Source organism: Abramis brama, assembly GCF_963993115.1.
Source record: "Abramis brama genome assembly, chromosome: 14".
NCBI classification, from domain to species: domain Eukaryota; kingdom Metazoa; phylum Chordata; class Actinopteri; order Cypriniformes; family Leuciscidae; genus Abramis; species Abramis brama.
In genome coordinates this window covers 38,945,425-38,965,424 of record NC_139976.1, presented here as the reverse complement: position 1 = coordinate 38,965,424, position 20,000 = coordinate 38,945,425, and the positions used below count along the sequence as shown (strand labels likewise).

The window sequence follows — 20,000 nt, the reverse complement described above, 5'->3', positions numbered from 1 at the left end:
AAAGAAGTATACTAATAGAACACTTGAATAAACTTATTTTTCGTAAGGGTTACTATAAGATCCCACTAATGAGCGATTCATTTGATACAGTATTTATTCATGTTTTTCAACATTAGTTAATAAAAATACTGTTCAAAAAACAAAAGTGTCATTATTCAGTTGTCATCTGAAACCAATCAATAACATATTTTCATGTATTAGTAAATGCTGAAATTAATCAAGATAAATAAGTGCCTTAGAATTACTTTTCATTATAAGTTCATGTTCACTAATGTAGTTCACTAAAGTTAACAAAGAAACCCTTTTTATAAAGTGTTACCAATAATGCAAATCAGGTGAAGGCATCAGTGTAATGTGAGCATGTGACCTTCAGCTGCACACACACCCGGACTCATCAGCTGTGCTCGTGTTTACCTGTAGAATGACCCAGTGTCCCTCTCGGGCTGCCGTATCCAGAGCCTGCTCCGCCACCACCTCCTGACCCTGGCCCAGGGACACGTTGTGGAAGTTCTTGTTGTCGAAGGTGAATCCCAGTTTTCTTCCTGCAGGAGTTATTAAAGCTCAGATTACAGGTCTGAAGCGTCAGAGGTGTTCGTGAGCCTGCGTGTGTTTGACTGGAGTTTAATCTGATCCCTCACATGACTGTCAGTAAACCCTCAACTCTGCCTAATGGAGAAGAGCAGGAGAGAGTCTGGATACAGTGATCAGCTCAGACAGTCTCTCCCACACGCCAGAGCTTCATCAAGCGCACACCATCACGGCTGTGAGAGCAGGTCCGCTGATCTTTAGGGCTCATTTTAAAAATACCAAAATGACATTTGGAAAATGGCAAAATGCCAGCTTAGCTATAAATCACTGCAGCATTGTGGGTAAAGGAAGTAGCTGGCCAGTACCGTGTTTCTCCACGTCCTTCAGCGGGTCGACTCCGGGAGACAGGATGAAGAACATGGGAGTGGCGGGTCCCGACTCCTCGTACGACACAGCGAAGTCCAGCGAGCGGCTCACCACGAACTTACTGCCCAGCTTCTCCTCCACATAATCCCTGCAGGAGAAACCATGATTACGGCACTGGTTACGAAGAGCTTGTGTTCCCAGTGAACCGTGTGTAGAGCACTGAGGACTGATGGTTTAAGACACTGTCTTATTAGATCAACACTGCGTCGTCTTCCTAAAGGTCACGATCACAGACTCCACTGCAGGAACTACTCAACTACCAACTCTCCACCAGTGGCAGACAGCGCTCTCTGTACAGGGATTGGGGATATCACGCCAGTGTAGAAACATATATTATTCACTGGAACGGCTAAAAAGAGTTAGGCACAGATTAGAATTACGATATTAGTTTGATTCAGTCTGACGAATGAATGGCTTAATGAGCTGAATCCCTCAGAGCGGTGTCTGTTCACGAGGCAGTGAGAACATCTGCAGTGTTTGTGTAGCGATTTTTAATTTGTAAATAAATATTAAATTAGCCTGTTAGCTGTCAGTCACACTTGGCGCATGCTAACATATTTTAATAATTATCATACAGTGAGGAAAATAAGTATTTGAACACCCTGCTATTTTGCAAGTTCTCCCACTTGGAAATCATGGAGGGGTCTGAAATTGTCATTGTAGGTGCATGTCCACTGTGAGAGACATAATCTAAAAAAAAAAATCCAGAAATCACAATATATGATTTTTTAACTATTTATTTGTATGATACAGCTGCAAATAAGTATTTGAACACCTGTCTATCAGCTAGAATTCTGACCCTCAAAGACCTGTTAGTCTGCCTTTAAAATGTCCACCTCCACTCCATTTATTATCCTAAATTAGATGCACCTGTTTGAGGTCGTTAGCTGCATAAAGACACCTGTCCACCCCATACAATCAGTAAGAATCCAACTACTAACATGGCCAAGACCAAAGAGCTGTCCAAAGACACTAGAGACAAAATTGTACACCTCCACAAGGCTGGAAAGGGCTACGGGGAAATTGCCAAGCAGCTTGGTGAAGAAAGGTCCACTGTTGGAGCAATCATTAGAAAATGGAAGAAGCTAAACATGACTGTCAATCTCCCTCGGACTGGGGCTCCATGCAAGATCTCACCTCGTGGGGTCTCAATGATCCTAAGAAAGGTGAGAAATCAGCCCAGAACTACACGGGAGGAGCTGGTCAATGACCTGAAAAGAGCTGGGACCACCGTTTCCAAGGTTACTGTTGGTAATACACTAAGACGTCATGGTTTGAAATCATGCATGGCACGGAAGGTTCCCCTGCTTAAACCAGCACATGTCAAGGCCCGTCTTAAGTTTGCCAATGACCATTTGGATGATCCAGAGGAGTCATGGGAGAAAGTCATGTGGTCAGATGAGACCAAAATAGAACTTTTTGGTCATAATTCCACTAAACGTGTTTGGAGGAAGAAGAATGATGAGTACCATCCCAAGAACACCATCCCTACTGTGAAGCATGGGGGTGGTAGCATCATGCTTTGGGGGTGTTTTTCTGCACATGGGACAGGGCGACTGCACTGTATTAAGGAGAGGATGACCGGGGCCATGTATTGCGAGATTTTGGGGAACAACCTCCTTCCCTCAGTTAGAGCATTGAAGATGGGTCGAGGCTGGGTCTTCCAACATGACAATGACCCGAAGCACACAGCCAGGATAACCAAGGAGTGGCTCTGTAAGAAGCATATCAAGGTTCAGGCGTGGCCTAGCCAGTCTCCAGACCTAAACCCAATAGAGAATCTTTGGAGGGAGCTCAAACTCCGTGTTTCTCAGCGACAGCCCAGAAACCTGACTGATCTAGAGAAGATCTGTGTGGAGGAGTGGGCCAAAATCCCTCCTGCAGTGTGTGCAAACCTGGTGAAAAACTACAGGAAACGTTTGACCTCTGTAATTGCAAACAAAGGCTACTGTACCAAATATTAACATTGATTTTCTCAGGTGCTCAAATACTTATTTGCAGCTGTATCATACAAATAAATAGTTAAAAAATCATACATTGTGATTTCTGGATTATTTTTTTTTAGATTATGTCTCTCACAGTGGACATGCACCTACGATGACAATTTCAGACCCCTCCATGATTTCTAAGTGGGAGAACTTGCAAAATAGCAGGGTGTTCAAATACTTATTTTCCTCACTGTATATTAGGTATTATTGGAAAGCTTAAACACTCAGAATTCATCCTGTTCAAAATATTTTGAGATCAGACATTGCGCTGCGTTTGCTTTACTTTAAAATCGTTTAGCTACTCATTTTTTGTGATATCAACTTCAAATTTGGACTTGGTTAAACATACGGTTTTGAAGCTAAATTATTCTGTAAAATAAAAATGTTTAGGTCAGTACGTTTGCTTTACAGTGATCTTAAAGTTCTGTAGCGTTCACTAACAACCAGCCGAGTGTCTTCAGACAGAGGCTATGAAGCATTAGATCAGTCTGAGTTCAGATCTGTGACTGTAAGGGTTAGACTGGTCAGGGTTAGACTGGTTAGGGTTAGACTGGTCAGGGTTAGGGTTAGACTGGTCAGGTTAGGGTTAGACTGGTCAGGGTCAGGGTTAGACTGGTCAGGGTTAGACTGGTCAGGGTTAGGGTTAGACTGGTCAGGTTAGGGTTAGACTGGTCAGGGTCAGGGTTAGACTGGTCAGGGTTAGACTGGTCAGGTTAGGGTTAGACTGGTCAGGGTTAGGGTTAGACTGGTCAGGTTAGGGTTAGACTGGTCAGGGTCAGGGTTAGACTGGTCAGGGTTAGACTGGTCAGGTTAGGGTTAGACTGGTCAGGGTTAGGGTTAGACTGGTCAGGTTAGGGTTAGACTGGTCAGGGTCAGGGTTAGACTGGTCAGGGTTAGACTGGTCAGGGTTAGGGTTAGACTGGTTAGGGTTAGACTGGTCAGGTTAGGGTTAGACTGGTCAGGTTAGGGTTAGACTGGTCAGGGTTAGGGTTAGACTGGTGTGCCTCTGACCTGACGGCGTAGGTCATCCTGTCGGGCCGCAGCGCTCTCATCATACACAGCCTCTGGAGAGACGTCTTACTCTTCCACTCCTGAGGGAACTTCTCCTTCTCAGGACACTCTGAGTCCACAAACTTCTTCCAGCGCTTCGCCGAGCCTTCGATGTCCCGGTCCAGGTTATGAAACTCCTCTATGGCAGAGAGAGACTGAAACCACAACATAACGTCACCAATCTTTCACTGAATAGATCATTAGCCAGAGGAAATACTGATCAGGCATCATCTACAACCAGATCACAGGCAGGCGGTGCGTAACACGTCCTCTTCAGCTCACACCAGCTCATTTGAAATGCTCCTGCGGTTTAGCAAATTAATTTTTAAAAGTACAACTATTTCATGTCGTCTCAGAATTAATTTGAAGTCATAAAAGCTGCATGCAAAATAATTAAAAAATAATTAGGAAAGATCTTCACTAGAGTTTAGCATGTCACACCGCAGGACACGCTTCATGTCAGCCAAGCTTTCATCAGTAATACAAGCATGTTTCATTAAGTCTGCATTATTTTGCGAGCATGCTGAGTGGACAATATGCAATCTTATCAAAAGAAGAGAAGTTATGATGACAGAAGAGTCAGATTCAACATTGTCAAGGCGCTAATCAAATCTAACTACAAAGTAAAGCATCTTTATGCCACAAACTGCTGAGTAAACATGAGCGTGTTCCTTCATAAACCAGACTTCCAGAAGTGCTTCGGCAGCAGGAAAGCAGATTTGCTCCGGTGAAGTTATATTTATCTTCTCAGGGAAGAACAACGCGGCGACATACGCCGGTCCCTTTCATCCGGCGGGAGAATGATGACTCATAATCCCAGAAAGCCTCGCTGATGGGAAACACTATATCCTAACGGCAGATTTCAGCACATTACGGACTCTCAAATGAGATCAGATTTACATTTGCAGCGCTGACAATAACTGTGCGGAGAGCGGCGTGTGTCCGGGAGACTCTGAGTCAGAGCTCTTCAGGACAGAAGAGCCAGTTAAACACGAGCTGACCGGAGCGTGTGTGTACGGGCCGTCTCCCATCGCTTCTCAGTGTAGACTCGCTCCACGAGCGTCTCTAGCCGCTGCGCTCCAGTCTGAAACACAGCGCTCAAGCTAAAGGAAGTTCAGCTTTTAGAAAGCGCGTCTGTGTCCGCTCCGCTGACCGGCGTCTGCCATGACCAGCAGAAACACAGTCAGTGTGAACCGGCTCGTGATGTTCATGTGGTCATGTTGAACTGCTAACTGTATCTATGATGAAGTGATGCTGAAATACAAACTGTAATATAATAAGGAAAGTTCACTCCAAAAAAAAAACTACTACAATAACAACCACAATAATAAGTTATTTAAAGCCAATGTTTAGTGTATACAGTTAAAGTATTAGATATTAATAGTCTGCATCATTTAAGGCCGTTCACACCAATGAAGATAACTATTATGATAACGATACAAATATAATTAAAAAAATCTGCTTATGTTGCAGAAAATGAAGGTTTTCATACAGTTGAACGTGGATGTTGATTTATACGACAAACTCCAAAGCAGAAACATAGAAGTTTCATGTTCTCGGTTTAAACTCGAAATCGTTCCTGATATTAAAGCTCATCTTGGTTATGAATTGATTTGACAATCAAATATTAAGATATGATGAGCTCAGTTTCAAAGAAATAAAGTATAGAACGAGACTGACTTTGATGCCGCCCCAGGAGTGATCGGACAGGAAGTCCACCGGTGATGTCAGTCCAGGAAGCACTGGGTAACGCAACAGGAAGTCCAGCTCTCGGGGATTGATCTCTTTACTCATGAGCAACACCTGCAGGAGAGATGAAGAGTGTGTTTAGGAGAAGTGTGTGTGTGTGTGTGTGTGTGTGTGTGTGTGTGTGAGATGCTCACCTGGAAGGCCAGCTGGGCGGTGTATGTGAGCTTGTCACACTCGAAGAGCCCGCGGGTCGTGTACTGGAACACCGATGACGTGATGCTGTCGATCAGATTCAAGACTCGCTGCTTCAAGCTCTCATCAGGCTCAGCTTTCAGTACGGCCTTCTGAAACACCACGCTGAACGCCTGGACCAGAGGAACACACGCACACACACACACACACACACACACACACACACACACACACACACGCACACACACATGAACAATGAGGAGACAGAGACGGACACACAACTAATGAGTTTCTCTCTAATGAGGCGCTTCTAGAGCTGAGGAAGATCAACATTTCTCTGCATAGATTTGTACACAAAAGAAGCAGCAATTATTCTGATATCTGTAGACTGTATCTTGTTGGCATGATGACTGAAAACACCAGAAAGTGTGAACACACACAAATGAATTATACATTCATAATCTATTTGTCTGCAAAGCTGTTCTTCAGAACATTAAAGTGTTTCTTAAAGAGTTCTGTTCTGCAGTTCGAGAGGAACTCTGGGTCATCAGTGTTGATTCATTACACCTGTTCAAACTCAGAGTTCATGACTCTTTATTACTCGTGAAATGAACAGAACACACTGATGGGAAACACCGGGCCTCCACCGGTACCTTGAGAGAGAACTGGTACATGGGGTGTATTTTATTGAGGTCGTTCATGATGAAGTAGAGGAGCGAGGCTCGGGCCGCCGCTGGACGGTAGTGTTCTCTGGCGGTGTTGATCTCGGCCTCTGTCACCTTCGCCTCCTTCACCTGTAACACACACACACACACACACATCACTATCTGACAATACAGGTGCAAACACACACACATCACTATCTGACAATACAGGTGCAAACACACACACACACACACACACATCAGTATCTGACAATACAGGTGCAAACACACACACACACACACACACACACACACACACACACACACATCACTATCTGACAATACAGGTGCAAACACACACACACATCACTATCTGACAATACAGGTGCAAACACACACACACACACACACACACACACATCAGTATCTGACAATACAGGTGCAAACACACACACACACACACACACACACACACACATCACTATCTGACAATACAGGTGCAAACACACACACACACACATCACTATCTGACAATACAGGTGCAAACACACACACACACACACACATCACACACACATCACTATCTGACAATACAGGTGCAAACACACACACACACACACACACACACACATCACACACACATCACTATCTGACAATACAGGTGCAAACACACACACACACACACACACACATCACTATCTGACAATACAGGTGCAAACACACACACACACACACATCACTATCTGACAATACAGGTGCAAACACACACACACACACACACACACATCACTATCTGACAATACAGGTGCAAACACACACACACACACACACACACACATCACTATCTGACAATACAGGTGCAAACACACACACACACACACACACACACACACATCACTATCTGACAATACAGGTGCAAACACACACACACACACACACACACACACATCACTATCTGACAATACAGGTGCAAACACACACACACACACATCACTATCTGACAATACAGGTGCAAACACACACACACACACACATCACACACACATCACTATCTGACAATACAGGTGCAAACACACACACACACACACACACACACACATCACACACACATCACTATCTGACAATACAGGTGCAAACACACACACACACACACACATCACTATCTGACAATACAGGTGCAAACACACACACACACACACACACACACATCACTATCTGACAATACAGGTGCAAACACACACACACACACACACACACACACACACATCACTATCTGACAATACAGGTGCAAACACACACACACACACACACACACACACACACACACACACATCACTATCTGACAATACAGGTGCAAACACACACACACACACTCACACACATCACTATCTGACAATACAGGTGCAAACACACACACACACACACACACACACACACACACACATCACTATCTGACAATACAGGTGCAAACACACACACACACACACACACCTTGACTTCGATCTCTGCTGCTGTCCGTTTGGTGATCTCCAGGTTCTCCACCAGCTCGATGTCCCCGAGGAAGTTCCCGGACGCCGAGGACAGGCGTGAGAGCAGGTTGTCCTCCAGAGTTTTCAAAGTGATTTTGAAGCCGTTCTGCTGCGTTGTGAGGTTTGACTACAAAGTAAAAGACACAGAAAGACATGTGAGATAAAAACAAGAGCCACGGGGCAGAAGTCAGGCACATCTGAGAGATCAATATATGCAGTCGTCTTTGCATGGATTAGCAGACTTCCTCTCGCCAAAGACATCAAACCCCAGCGCCGGCGTGTGATGGGACTGTCAATGCTGGCGGATCCAGTCCCTGCGTCTGATAGAGAGCTAATGCAGACGAGCGACGGCCTGGACTGCAGATCTCACGGACACGCTCGGAGAGCTTCATCTCAGACACACTCATATTGGACTGTCAAGACACTACACATCCCTGAACAGGTCAATCTGCACACTAGCAACCTGTAACAGCGTCGCTCGGCCCGCGGCCGCCGGAGCGTCTCTATGATCCTCTACAAATAACAGCACTGGAGAAAAATCACAAGAGCTCGGGTCAAAGATCCGGAGCGCCGGCTCATCAGAGAGGAGGAAAACGGGTTCGGGAAACTAGCCCTTCCTAATGAGTCAGTCATTAATGATTACATTTCCACTGGCATCTTGTGTGTCCAATTACCCAGGAGCTGAAAAACAAACAATTAGCCAGCAGCCGAGAGCCTCACTGAAGAAACTCAGTGCACTTACGGTCTGATCCGAGCAACAGAAAGTGAGTTTGGCTGATCTGAGGTTCTCTGCTCATTAGCGAGACTGATGCGTCTCTCCCGCATCACAGTAGCATTTACTTGATCTAATGGCCTTGAGATGTGCAGATCTCAATGTGGAGGCTGTGATGAGATAAACTCACCGCAGTTAATGATGGCATTGCGTGATGTAAAACACAAGCAAGGGAATATGAACAAACCCTCTAAACCCCGCAGCATCCCTGTGGTGTGTGCTTGCATAAGATCTAATTATGAAACCCAGTAAAGACTGGACAGAGTGTAGCGATACCTCGTCATCTTACTCCACGTTAAGGGACTGTCACACTTTCTACAACTTTCAATATTAATTAAGACGATAGGAGAGTTCGGCAGCGTTTTCCCCATCCTGAGGATCTCAGCTTGGAGACACTAATTAATCAAGCTTCATTAAGTAACATATCAATTCTACGGGATGCACGTCTCCAAATAACCGCATTCACTCCCTGTCAGTTGTTAAAACACTTCTTTGGTTTGCTGTAATTTGTTCGCAAATAAAAGCCCTCAGCTTCAGCTTCAGACACACACTTCAGGAAGACGAACTGAAGTCCAGCTGAATAAATAAATAAAAGTGTCTTCCTCAGGGAAAGTGAGAGGAGTAATGGGGAAGTCCGAGCCTGTGGCACAAACGCTTGCTTGACCATTCCAGCTAATTACTTGCAGTAATGTTATGCTAATATACTAATGCTAATATAATACATTTGAAAATGTGTTACCGATAGTCAAAGCTCTCATTGGTCATTAGCAAAATTGCTCAGGGTAAGCGTGTGCTAATTATATACATGAAGGTGCAAATAGTGCACCACTAATTAACCTTTTGTAAAGTAAAGGTGAGAACACACAGCCGCTCTCTGGGAAACAGCAAGTGTCATCAAATATTCTGATACGCATGCAGAACTTCAGCCAATCTAGACCTCAGAAACTGATGAATCCAATTAAGCTCACAATCGCCTGTCATATAGCATCTAATTAAAGGGTTGGTTCACCCAAAAATTAAATTAGCCCATGATTTACTCGCCCTCAAGTTATATTAAAAAATGTCCTGGCTCTACCAAGCTTTATAATGGCAGTGAATAGCCGTTTCTGTTTTAAGTCCATAAAAGTGCATCTATCCATCATAAAAGTGCATCTGTCCATCATAAAATCATAAAAGTGCATCTGTCCATCATAAAAGTGCATCTGTCCATCATAAAAGTGCATCTGTCCATCATAAAAGTGCATCTGTCCATCATAAAGTGCATCTGTCCATCATAAAGTGCATCTGTCCATCATAAAAGTGCATCTGTCCATCATAAAGTGCATCTGTCCATCATAAAGTGCATCTGTCCATCATAAAAGTGCATCTGTCCATCATAAAGTGCATCTGTCCATCATAAAGTGCATCTGTCCATCATAAAGTGCATCTGTCCATCATAAAAGTGCATCTGTCCATCATAAAAGTGCATCTGTCCATCATAAAGTGCATCTGTCCATCATAAAAGTGCATCTGTCCATCATAAAGTGCTCCACAGGCTCCGGGGGGATAATAAAGGCCTTCTGAAGCGAAGTGTTTGTGTAAGAAAAATATCCATATTTAACACGTTACAAAGTAAAATTCTAGCTTCCGGCCAAACGAACATACGCAGTCTCTACTTACGCCTAAAGCGCAACTTATGCAACTCATGACATCAGAAGTAGTGTAAATATCAGCAGTACGTCACATTACTCTGACATTTTTAACTGATTATATTCGTCTGACAGAAGAATGTCATTTACACCTAGGATGAGTTGAGGAAGAGTAAATCATGGGCTAATTTTCATTTGTGAACTGTCGCGTGTGAAGCGATCAGGATCCGCTGTGAGCGTGATCACCTTGAGCTCCTCCAGGTCGGGCCTCTCCATGCTGACCACAGCCGCCAGGATCTGGTCCTCCAGCCCGTCCCGGGTCACGGTGAAGTTCACCAGCGTACACTGCGCCTGCAGCTCCGGCTGGTAGTGAGGGTTCGCCAGCTTCGTGTGGAGGATCAGCCGGAAACTGGGGTTGTACTCGCACTCCTTGTCGCCGATCTTTATGTAGCTGTTGCAGATTAGAAACGAGAATCAGCTCATTATTTAGTGCAGGTGCCGTGATGATGCTCCACATCTGGAGGACTTCCTGTCTTTCATGCAACATCACAGGAGAAGAAAGCTGGAAACTGTCAAACTCAAACATATGGAGCAATAATATCTCTGTGTTTAAACACACACACACACACAAACATCATAGAGGACTGGACAGACGTGACGTGAATAAACTACACAATAATCATTTTAAACAACAACAACAACAACAACAAAACCCTCATGCAACAGCTGTGAGGCGAGACCCGTGATGTTCACGCACTGCCCAGTTTAGAGCTCCAGTTGCTTCTTCTCTCAGACTAGAGGAAAGAAATCATCCAAAAGGCACATTTAAGAGTTTCTTTTATTGCACTTTATCTCTTCGTGTCCGTAGATTTCAAACTCAATCCACATTCATAAACACAGAGTCATAAACCTCCACTTCAGCTTCACACACAGTTTCATTCCAATATTCTGAAGGTTTGCTCTTATTATCATCGGCCTGATTTATTCAACATTTCATTCCTAAAAAAACATGGTGGAAATGTATTTGTTTTGTGTCTGTTGGCAGTATTTTCTGATCTATGGATCTAAATCAAACAAGAATGATGAACCTGGGGCCGGATTCACGACAATCTTCTTAAGAAAGAATTTAAGAAAATTCTTAAGATGATTTGTTGGGAATACAAAATATTCGTATATTTTTTCTTAAGTTAGAAAATAAGAAGAAATTGGCAGTTAGGAAGAATTTTATTCTTCAGAATGTTTTGTGAATCCGGCCCCTGGTTTAGTGACTGATAAGGTCATTTAAAGACTCTCACCGGCCTTTCTTTATGGTCTCCCGGCCGAGCAGCGGCCCGAGCACCGGGTCCATCGCCTCCTCCAAGTTCTCGATGAGGACGACCTCCCCCACTGATAGAGCCCTCTCGATGGAGTCCAGGTACCTGTGGGACAGGGAAGGGGTCCGCTTTAGTGACGACCCCAGCAGATTCAGGAGGCGTGCTGTGAGCGTGCAGCGTTACCCTCTCTGGCCGATCCGGATGATGCGCAGGTCCTCCCCGTGCCGGTGCTTGATCCACTTGATGCCCTGCAGCTGCGGGTCCACCATGAGGGGCCAGCGCTCGCAGCTGGTGAGGATGGTGGCGTTCTCCGTGGACATGCGGTCCGCCGGGAGCCCCTCGTTCTGCCAGGTGGCGATGTCAGCGTCGTCCGTGAGCATGGTGAGCGGGTCCAGGGCGGGGGTCACCGGGATCGGCACCTGCGGGACAACAGGCGATGACTGGCGGATACTGAGGCCTCGTCCACACTAATGCTTGAGTTCAATCTCCGCTTGGCCGTCCGTCACACTCAGACGCCGCTCTCATTAATGAAAACCAAGCCTTTTGAAAACGCTCTCCAAAGTGGATAAATTTGAAAATGCCGTTTTGGCGTTGTAGTGTGGACTGGGAAAACTGAGGTATTAGAAAACGATGACGTAAGTTTAGTCATGTGACGCATATTGTACCAATAATGTAGATATGTATTTTTATACCGGTATAGGCTCTATGCCAGATCGCTTCCCCGCGTTTGGTCTCAGCCCGCCCAGTTACACCCGGTGATGCGCCGGAAGACGTTTTTAGGCGGAGATAATGGCAAATTACACTCTTACACTCTCTGTTTACAAGAACCAGCGGTTAACGTAGTGATGTGAACAGTATCGTGAGGCAGTTAGCTGTGACACCTAAGAGTCAGAAAGTAGGCGCGTTTCCATTACAGATTTGCGCAAAACTTTTGCGATTTTTTCTAAATGTTGACAAAAAACTATTGCAAAATGACGGCATTTCCATTAACTGATGTTATGCGACTAAAACTTCATTTTTTCCTCTCGCGATAAGTAAAGTCATTCCAAAAACCATGGCAACGGACGTTGGTAGGTTTATAGCCTACTAATCCCAGCCACTGCACTAGCCATTATTATTAATCGAAGAGCGGCACATATGAGGAGTTTCTGGGTGTTTCTCCCTCAGTTCTGCTTCGAGGTCTTGATTGTGGCATTTATTTGAGGTTTAGAATCCAGTATTCCTGTAATTATTTTGTCTTATATGAATTTAATAAAGAACTCTGTCTCGTATTCTGTCCAAACACACCGCGTCATCTACGTCAGGTGACCTATAAATGCGCAAAAACTGTTTCCATTGCAGTTTTGCGAAATATTTCTTTTTCGAATTGACTGAAAAAACCCCTCATGCGAGCGGAAAAACTTTTTTGCGAAAAATACGTGTTTCCATTAAGCGTATTTTCAATTTGCAATTTCAATTTGCGCAATTTGAAGGGTAATGGAAACGCGGCTAGAGAAGGGCTTTAAATTATATATTTGTATTCTCTCATATCATGCGAAATCCGACTAGCGAATCGGTTTCTAAAATCGTTTCTGAGAAAATGAATTTTATGAAAGTTTTGCAGCTAGAACACTTCACCATAGAACGCGCTACGCGGAAGTAAAGACGCTGGCTGAGATTCTACCGGAAATACGTCAGCAGCGTTCGTGCGTAGAGCGTATAGTGCCTGTTATGTGCTGTTCTCTTTCAGCTGCTGAAATATGTTCCTTCACACACTCTTCATATCACAGTCCTGCACACATGACAGAAAACACACTCGCATCTGCTGTCCTGCGGTGAAACATGAAAACAGTTTCGTTTTAGACCGAACATATAACAGTGAGTGAGAGCGACCTGGACGATCAGTGAATGAGGAGATATTTGCTGAATAAAATGATCCTGCCAGAAGAATCGAGCGATAACTTGATCATTTATTTCCCCGTCTGTATCATCTCAGTGCGCTTCTGTGAGGGTTTAAGCGCTGTACGGAGAGCGCCTGGAAACGCTAGTGTGTACGGAGAGCGCCTGGAAACGCTAGTGTGGACGGAGAACGCCTGGAAACGCTAGTGTGGACGGAGAACGCCTGGAAACGCTAGTGTGGACGGAGAACGCCTGGAAACGCTAGTGTGGACGGAGAGCGCCTGGAAACGCTAGTGTGGACGGAGAGCGCCTTGAAACGCTAGTGTGGACGGAGAGCGCCTTGAAACGCTAGTGTGGACGGAGAACGCCTGGAAACGCTAGTGTGGACGGGGAGCGCCTGGAAACGCTAGTGTGGACGGAGAGCGCCTGGAAACGCTAGTGTGGACGGAAACGCTAGTGTGGACGGAGAGCGTTTGGAAACGCTAGTGTGGACGGAGAGCGCCTGGAAACGCTAGTGTGGACGGAGAGCGCCTGGAAACGCTAGTGTGGACGGAGAGCGCCTGGAAACGCTAGTGTGGACGGAGAACGCCTTGAAACGCTAGTGTGGACGGAAACGCTAGTGTGGACGGAAACGCTAGTGTGGACGGAGAGCGTTTGGAAACGCTAGTGTGGACGGAGAGCGCCTGGAAACGCTAGTGTGGACGGAGAGCGCCTGGAAACGCTAGTGTGGACGGAGAGCGCCTGGAAACGCTAGTGTGGACGGAAACGCTAGTGTGGACGGAGAGCGTTTGGAAACGCTAGTGTGGACGGAGAGCGGCCGGAAACGAAAACGCCGGTTTCAAATCTATCCGGATTAATGGAGACGTAGCCTCAGTCTGTCTTTATGAACCCTTTTTACATTATGAATTTTAACCGATAAAAATCACCATGGAATCAAAATGATAATTCTTAAATCTTGAATCAGAATAAGTTCCTCTTGCAGCATCTCTTCTGTTCTCTGATGATGTGGGCGGGGCAAACTGTCACTCACATGAGGTCAGCCAATCGCAAACCACAACCATCCAACCAGCCAGTCAATTCCCCACAGACACAATCAAGCCCCGCCCACATTTGTTCTTGTTCCAGAAGCGTTTCACTCGATATACGGCACAATAGAGAAGCAATTATGCTTGTAGATTTCAAAGGAAGGCCACATTGGCCTTAATCAAACATGTTGCTGTTGAACTGAAAGCTGCGGAGTGTTTGTCAGTGATTGTCTGAGATGTGGCCAGACCTTGAGCTGGCTGAGGAACGGCCTCCAGGTGTTGTCCATCAGCTCCAGGCGGTAGCGTTTGGTGAAGTATCCCAGATAAGAGATGAATGCAGTGATGAGGAGCACGTCTCCACACAGAGTCTCCTCCTGAGCCTTGAAGGTCTTCACCGATTCGGCCCAGCGCACGTTCTCAGACGCCAGACCCCCGACCTGACACACACAGGACAGTGCAAGATCACTCAAATACTCACAGAAACCACGCATTCAACTTCAAAGTAATACACAGTCTATATTAGTGATGCACCCAAATGAAAATTCTGGGCCGAAAACTGAAACCGAAAATTATAAAAAAAAAAAAAAGTTTATTAATTTCTTATTTTACATTTAGTTTTTTGTATAATTGTATTATTAAACTTTTTAATTAAATTTAATAATTGAATGAATCTGAATCTTAAATATCAATTTATGAATATATATATCAATATATTATTCTTCATTCAGTTCTATGCAGCAGAATCAGATTTAACAGATTTATTTTTTTACCTATTATCAAAATAAAGTAGTCCTAAAGCGGGGCGGCGTATTTTCAGCCTTTTTTCTCTTCCGGACAAAAAACGAAAATTTCAGTGCATCCCTAGTATATAATTTTTTAAGTAGAAATATTTTCTTAAAGACTACTAGCTGGACATCCAGAATTACAGCACTTCTGACATCTGTGGCCTGCGTGTTTCTTCTTCAGTGGTGCTTTAGTAACATGGACACTGGTAATTACTATACAGTGGTAATGGTGTGTAAATTACACACTTCACCTTTAACCCCTCACACACTGCGGGGTCACAATCATTCCCAGATCAAACAATGGTTTATATGTGCGCTTCAGGCAAACACCAGCTCTGCTGCGTGAGTGTGTGTGTGTGTGTGTGTGATTTACACTAGTAAAGCTGCACGCTCGAGTGCACAGCAGAAAATACTTATTCTGTGGGTTTGCTGCATTTTAATTATTATTCATATGTTTTTCTGTTTGGCGTGCTCATCTGTTTCTCCGTAATGAAGGCCGGATCAGCATCAGGGCTCTGATTGGCTCACCAGGCGGTTGGCGAGAGCGATGGTGAGCGCTGTTTTCTCGGCCTCCTGTTGGCACCGCAGCTTATCTGTCGTGGCCTTCTCAAACTTGGCCATCAGCTTCGCCAAGTTCCCGTTCAGTTGCTGTGGAGAGAAGACGACAGGCAGAGGATGTTATGAGGATGTTTAAATCACACGTTACTTGTAAACCTCAGGCGGTCTGCAGGAGGTGATGACGTGTGTGTGTGTGTGTGTGTGTGTGTGTGTGGACATCCGTAAAGACTGGTAAAGCAGTTTAGGAGAGAACAGTGTGTAGTTTAACACATTCAGACTGATCCACAGTCAAACTTTATAGAGTCTGAGAGACACTGAGGATGTTGCTGAAGTGAACACACAGTACAGAAATAGACTATATAGAATACAAATGTGAAGTAATTAAAAAATTAAGGAAAGGATATAAAGATATAATACAAGAAAATAAATAAATAAATAAATCCATTTTTATCTACATCAAGATTTTATGTAAAAATGTACACAAATGTAAATGGATGAAAATCTTTTATGCTCTTCAACCCTTTCCACTGTTTCCCTTCAATAATTCATTAAACAGTAATGTGGCGTCAAATTCATTTTATCTCAATTAATACGAGGCCATTTAAGCTGTATGCATAACAATAAAAGTTTGATACATTAAAATGTTAAAAATGTTTTGGTTACACTATATTTTAAGGGGTCATTGTTACAGTGTAATTATATCGGGATATTAACTATAGACCGTATGCACCAGAGAAACGAGCGCAGCGTCTGTACAATATTGTCTTTGAACTTCCGCTTCTGCGGTCGCTCTGTATTTCTCTATGGCATCGCTGTCCAGGAGTGATTCGCTGGTGAAGTGGATTTACTTAATGTGAAGTAAACGAAAGTTATCATGCGGATTGTAATGTTTAAAGCAGATGTCTAAACCTGTCAGTAGACCGGGAAGATTAGCATTCTCATAAATACGCAAGATCGCAGACCGGAAGACAAACGACAACGCACTGAAAGGGGCGGAGCTACATAAGGTCTATAGGGTTAGGGTTAGTTGCATGCAATTATGCATAACTTCCTTTATTACTATGGTAAGTACATGTAACATATGTAAGGACACTGTAAAATAAAGTGTTACCGCATATTTATATAGAAAGCATACTTTCCAAAAGCATTTCATGTCAGCAGCCTAAATAAGTGTGTTTATACTGGCTATCTTCTAATCAGATCTGTGTGCTGTGTCTTCCTCTCGTCACTGTTGTTCGAGGCTCTACAAGCACACCGACGCGCTACTCACGTTGATCTTAGCCTTGATGACGGACAGCTTGTCCTGCGCGGTGGCCAGCTCAGCGTTAGCTTTGCTCAGGGCTTGTCTCTTGGGCTCCACCTCGCAGTAAACCTCATAAAACTTCACGATGTTGATGACCCATGAGCACAGGCCCGCGGCGGCGTTGGACTTGGCTGCGATGAGCTCCGGCTGGAAGTCTGGGTCCTGCAGGTACGGCTTGATGGCTTTGAGGCAGTTCTCGTGAATGTTTTCCTTTTTGAAATTGATCAGCGAATCGAGGAAGGCGTCGACCTTCGCCATCATCACTTTGGCGGCCTTCCAGCTGCGGTCTTTGGGGACGCGGCCGCCGGGAGCCGCTAGCACCATCACAGCGGCCGTCACGTTCGTCACAGCGGCCACAGGCGCACCGAACGACTTCAGCTCCGTCAGATTGTTCTAGAAACAAGAACAACAGGGGCAAAACAAGATAAACATACGGTGAGCAAACCTTCTAAAAAACTACAATATTCTACAGTATATAAAGATATAGTTATACAGACATACACTACAGTCACAAGTTTTGGATCGGAAAGTCTCTTCTGCTCACCAAGGCATTCATCTGAGATAGAAAGCTTCTGTAACATTAAACACTTCCGTTCACAAGTTCACTGATCATCAGATCATCATATTAGAGTGATTTCTGAAGGATCATGTGACACTGAAGACTGGAGTAATGATGCTGAAAATACAGCTTTGATCACAGGAATAAATTACAGTTTAAAATATATTCACATAGAAAACAGTGATTTTAAATTGTCATAATATTTAACAATATTAGTGTTTTTTAAGTGTTTTTAATCAAATAAATGCAGCCTTGGTGAGCAGAAGAGACTTCTTTTAAACCGATCCACAGCTTCTGACTGGTAGTGTCTGTATGTTATAAAGTGAGATCTCGGACCTTGTTGAGAGTGTTGAGAGCCTCTTGAGCCGCTATGAGCGCAGGCTCGGCTTTAGCCAGGTCCTCCTCACAGTCTCTCTGTTTGCGCATCACTTCCTCCGCGATGATGGCCACCTTCCTCTCCTCGTCATCAGCCACGGTCTTCTCCTTCGCCACCTTCTCCGTCTCCACTCCCACGACCTGGATCAGTTTATCAGCGCTCTCGTTCTTCAGCTTCAGCTCCACCTCCTGCGCCGCCAGCTTGGCCTTCAGATCGTCCACCTGAGGGAGGACGGAGAGAGAGGACCGGGTGAGCAGAGCACGTCTGGGACACAGGCATACACAACTATTACACACAGTCAGACCAGAGTTTATTCAGACTCCTTCAACATTTCTCACATTATCACAGTTTATTCGCTATAGTTTAGAAAATGGTAATAAATATGAGCAGAACTCAGCTGATATTTGACTGGTTTTGTCCGTCCTTCTGTTAGACTGTCTCACACATGAATTATGTTGAATATCTGTCAGCTGTTAAATTTAACTACACAATTAGATAATACCAGTTTAGCTCAACCAATCACCAAGCAATGCTTCATTGTGTTCAGTCTGTGTGTAAAAAGAGCATTAGCAATTAAAGAAAACACACTTAAGAAAACATGATCAGGTCCCAAATGTTTTTAATGTCACTGGTAGTCGCTGTATGAAGAATCTTTGGGTATAATATGTCACAGTTTACTTTATTTTGCTTTCCTCACATAAATGAACTATAGTGTCGTGCACACTAGTGATGAAATATAAAAAATGATATCTGGTGTCTGAATAATTTTTGGTTTGACTGTATATAAAATATAATTATAATCCTAATTATAATAAGAAACTAATAAATGCTGTAAATGTATAGGACCTTATTATAAAGCGGCATCATAATAATATATGTGCTGTATTTATTATTCAGTATTAAAGTCTGTTGAGGACGCTAATGAGCTGTTATCAACTAATTGCATCACCAGTTGTTTTGAATAACAGGCTATTTGCTTTTGTTCTAGAGTCATTGTGAAATCATATTAGTGATATTATCGGAGAATTGAGCGCTGGAAGTTTTAATTGATAAATGACAATCACTCGAGGCGGATGAACGTTTGGTAATGAAAGTCTTTCTGTTTTTATATGTCACAAGGGATTATGCGATTGGCACTTATTCTGCGAGACAAAAGCTGATCGGGAGAGAAAACTGGGCGAAATACGTAATTAGCAGAAAAACTGTTGTCAGACTCGATCCCACAGCAAACAAACAGTCAAATAAGGCAATCCCAAATCCTTTCTCCAGCTCAAACCTGCTGATTATCCCTCAGAAAACCAGACTGCCCTCGGGGAGCAAACCCTATATACCCACAACATCAAGCTGCTATCATGTGGGTAATTAAACTGATGAATAGGAGGTAAAGATGATGGAGGACTAATTGCCCTGAAAGCGCAGTCAGAAAGCACACTTCAAGCTCTCGACGGAAGTTTGTCCCTCTCTCTCCTCAAACTACATGAAACGACTGTAATGATCCTCTTCAGTCAGAGAGGCGATCCTCGTCTTCACAGGCCTTCACAAGCTCACATCAAAGAACACAAGCATAATATTGTGTTGTTAAAATATCATGAGTCATCTTAAAAGAGACAATTTGAGATAAAAAGGCAGAGGAACTCTTAGATAGGACACAGTGCTGTGACCGTGACCATACAGCCGGCATCATAAACATGCAGAGAAAAACAACACAGATTCTCATTTAAGATGAAACACTTAGTGAGTGGCTATAAAACGAATAA

General features: G+C 44.0%; 1 protein-coding gene across 1 annotated transcript in view; it reads right to left on the bottom strand.

Moving 5' to 3' along the window:
• Positions 1 to 20,000, bottom strand: part of dnah9 (dynein, axonemal, heavy chain 9) — a gene marked incomplete at its 5' end in the record, with an annotated part of 111,943 nt that overhangs the window by 29,681 nt on the left and 62,262 nt on the right. The window contains 14 exons of the mRNA XM_084135755.1: positions 415 to 542; positions 894 to 1,042; positions 3,954 to 4,147; positions 5,673 to 5,795; positions 5,876 to 6,046; positions 6,527 to 6,667; positions 8,009 to 8,173; positions 10,693 to 10,897; positions 11,742 to 11,864; positions 11,943 to 12,178; positions 14,911 to 15,099; positions 15,976 to 16,095; positions 17,276 to 17,701; positions 18,204 to 18,464. Of these exons, the coding sequence (XP_083991881.1) occupies positions 415 to 542; positions 894 to 1,042; positions 3,954 to 4,147; positions 5,673 to 5,795; positions 5,876 to 6,046; positions 6,527 to 6,667; positions 8,009 to 8,173; positions 10,693 to 10,897; positions 11,742 to 11,864; positions 11,943 to 12,178; positions 14,911 to 15,099; positions 15,976 to 16,095; positions 17,276 to 17,701; positions 18,204 to 18,464 (2,631 nt within the window). The remainder of the gene's footprint in view (positions 1 to 414; positions 543 to 893; positions 1,043 to 3,953; positions 4,148 to 5,672; positions 5,796 to 5,875; positions 6,047 to 6,526; positions 6,668 to 8,008; positions 8,174 to 10,692; positions 10,898 to 11,741; positions 11,865 to 11,942; positions 12,179 to 14,910; positions 15,100 to 15,975; positions 16,096 to 17,275; positions 17,702 to 18,203; positions 18,465 to 20,000) is intronic.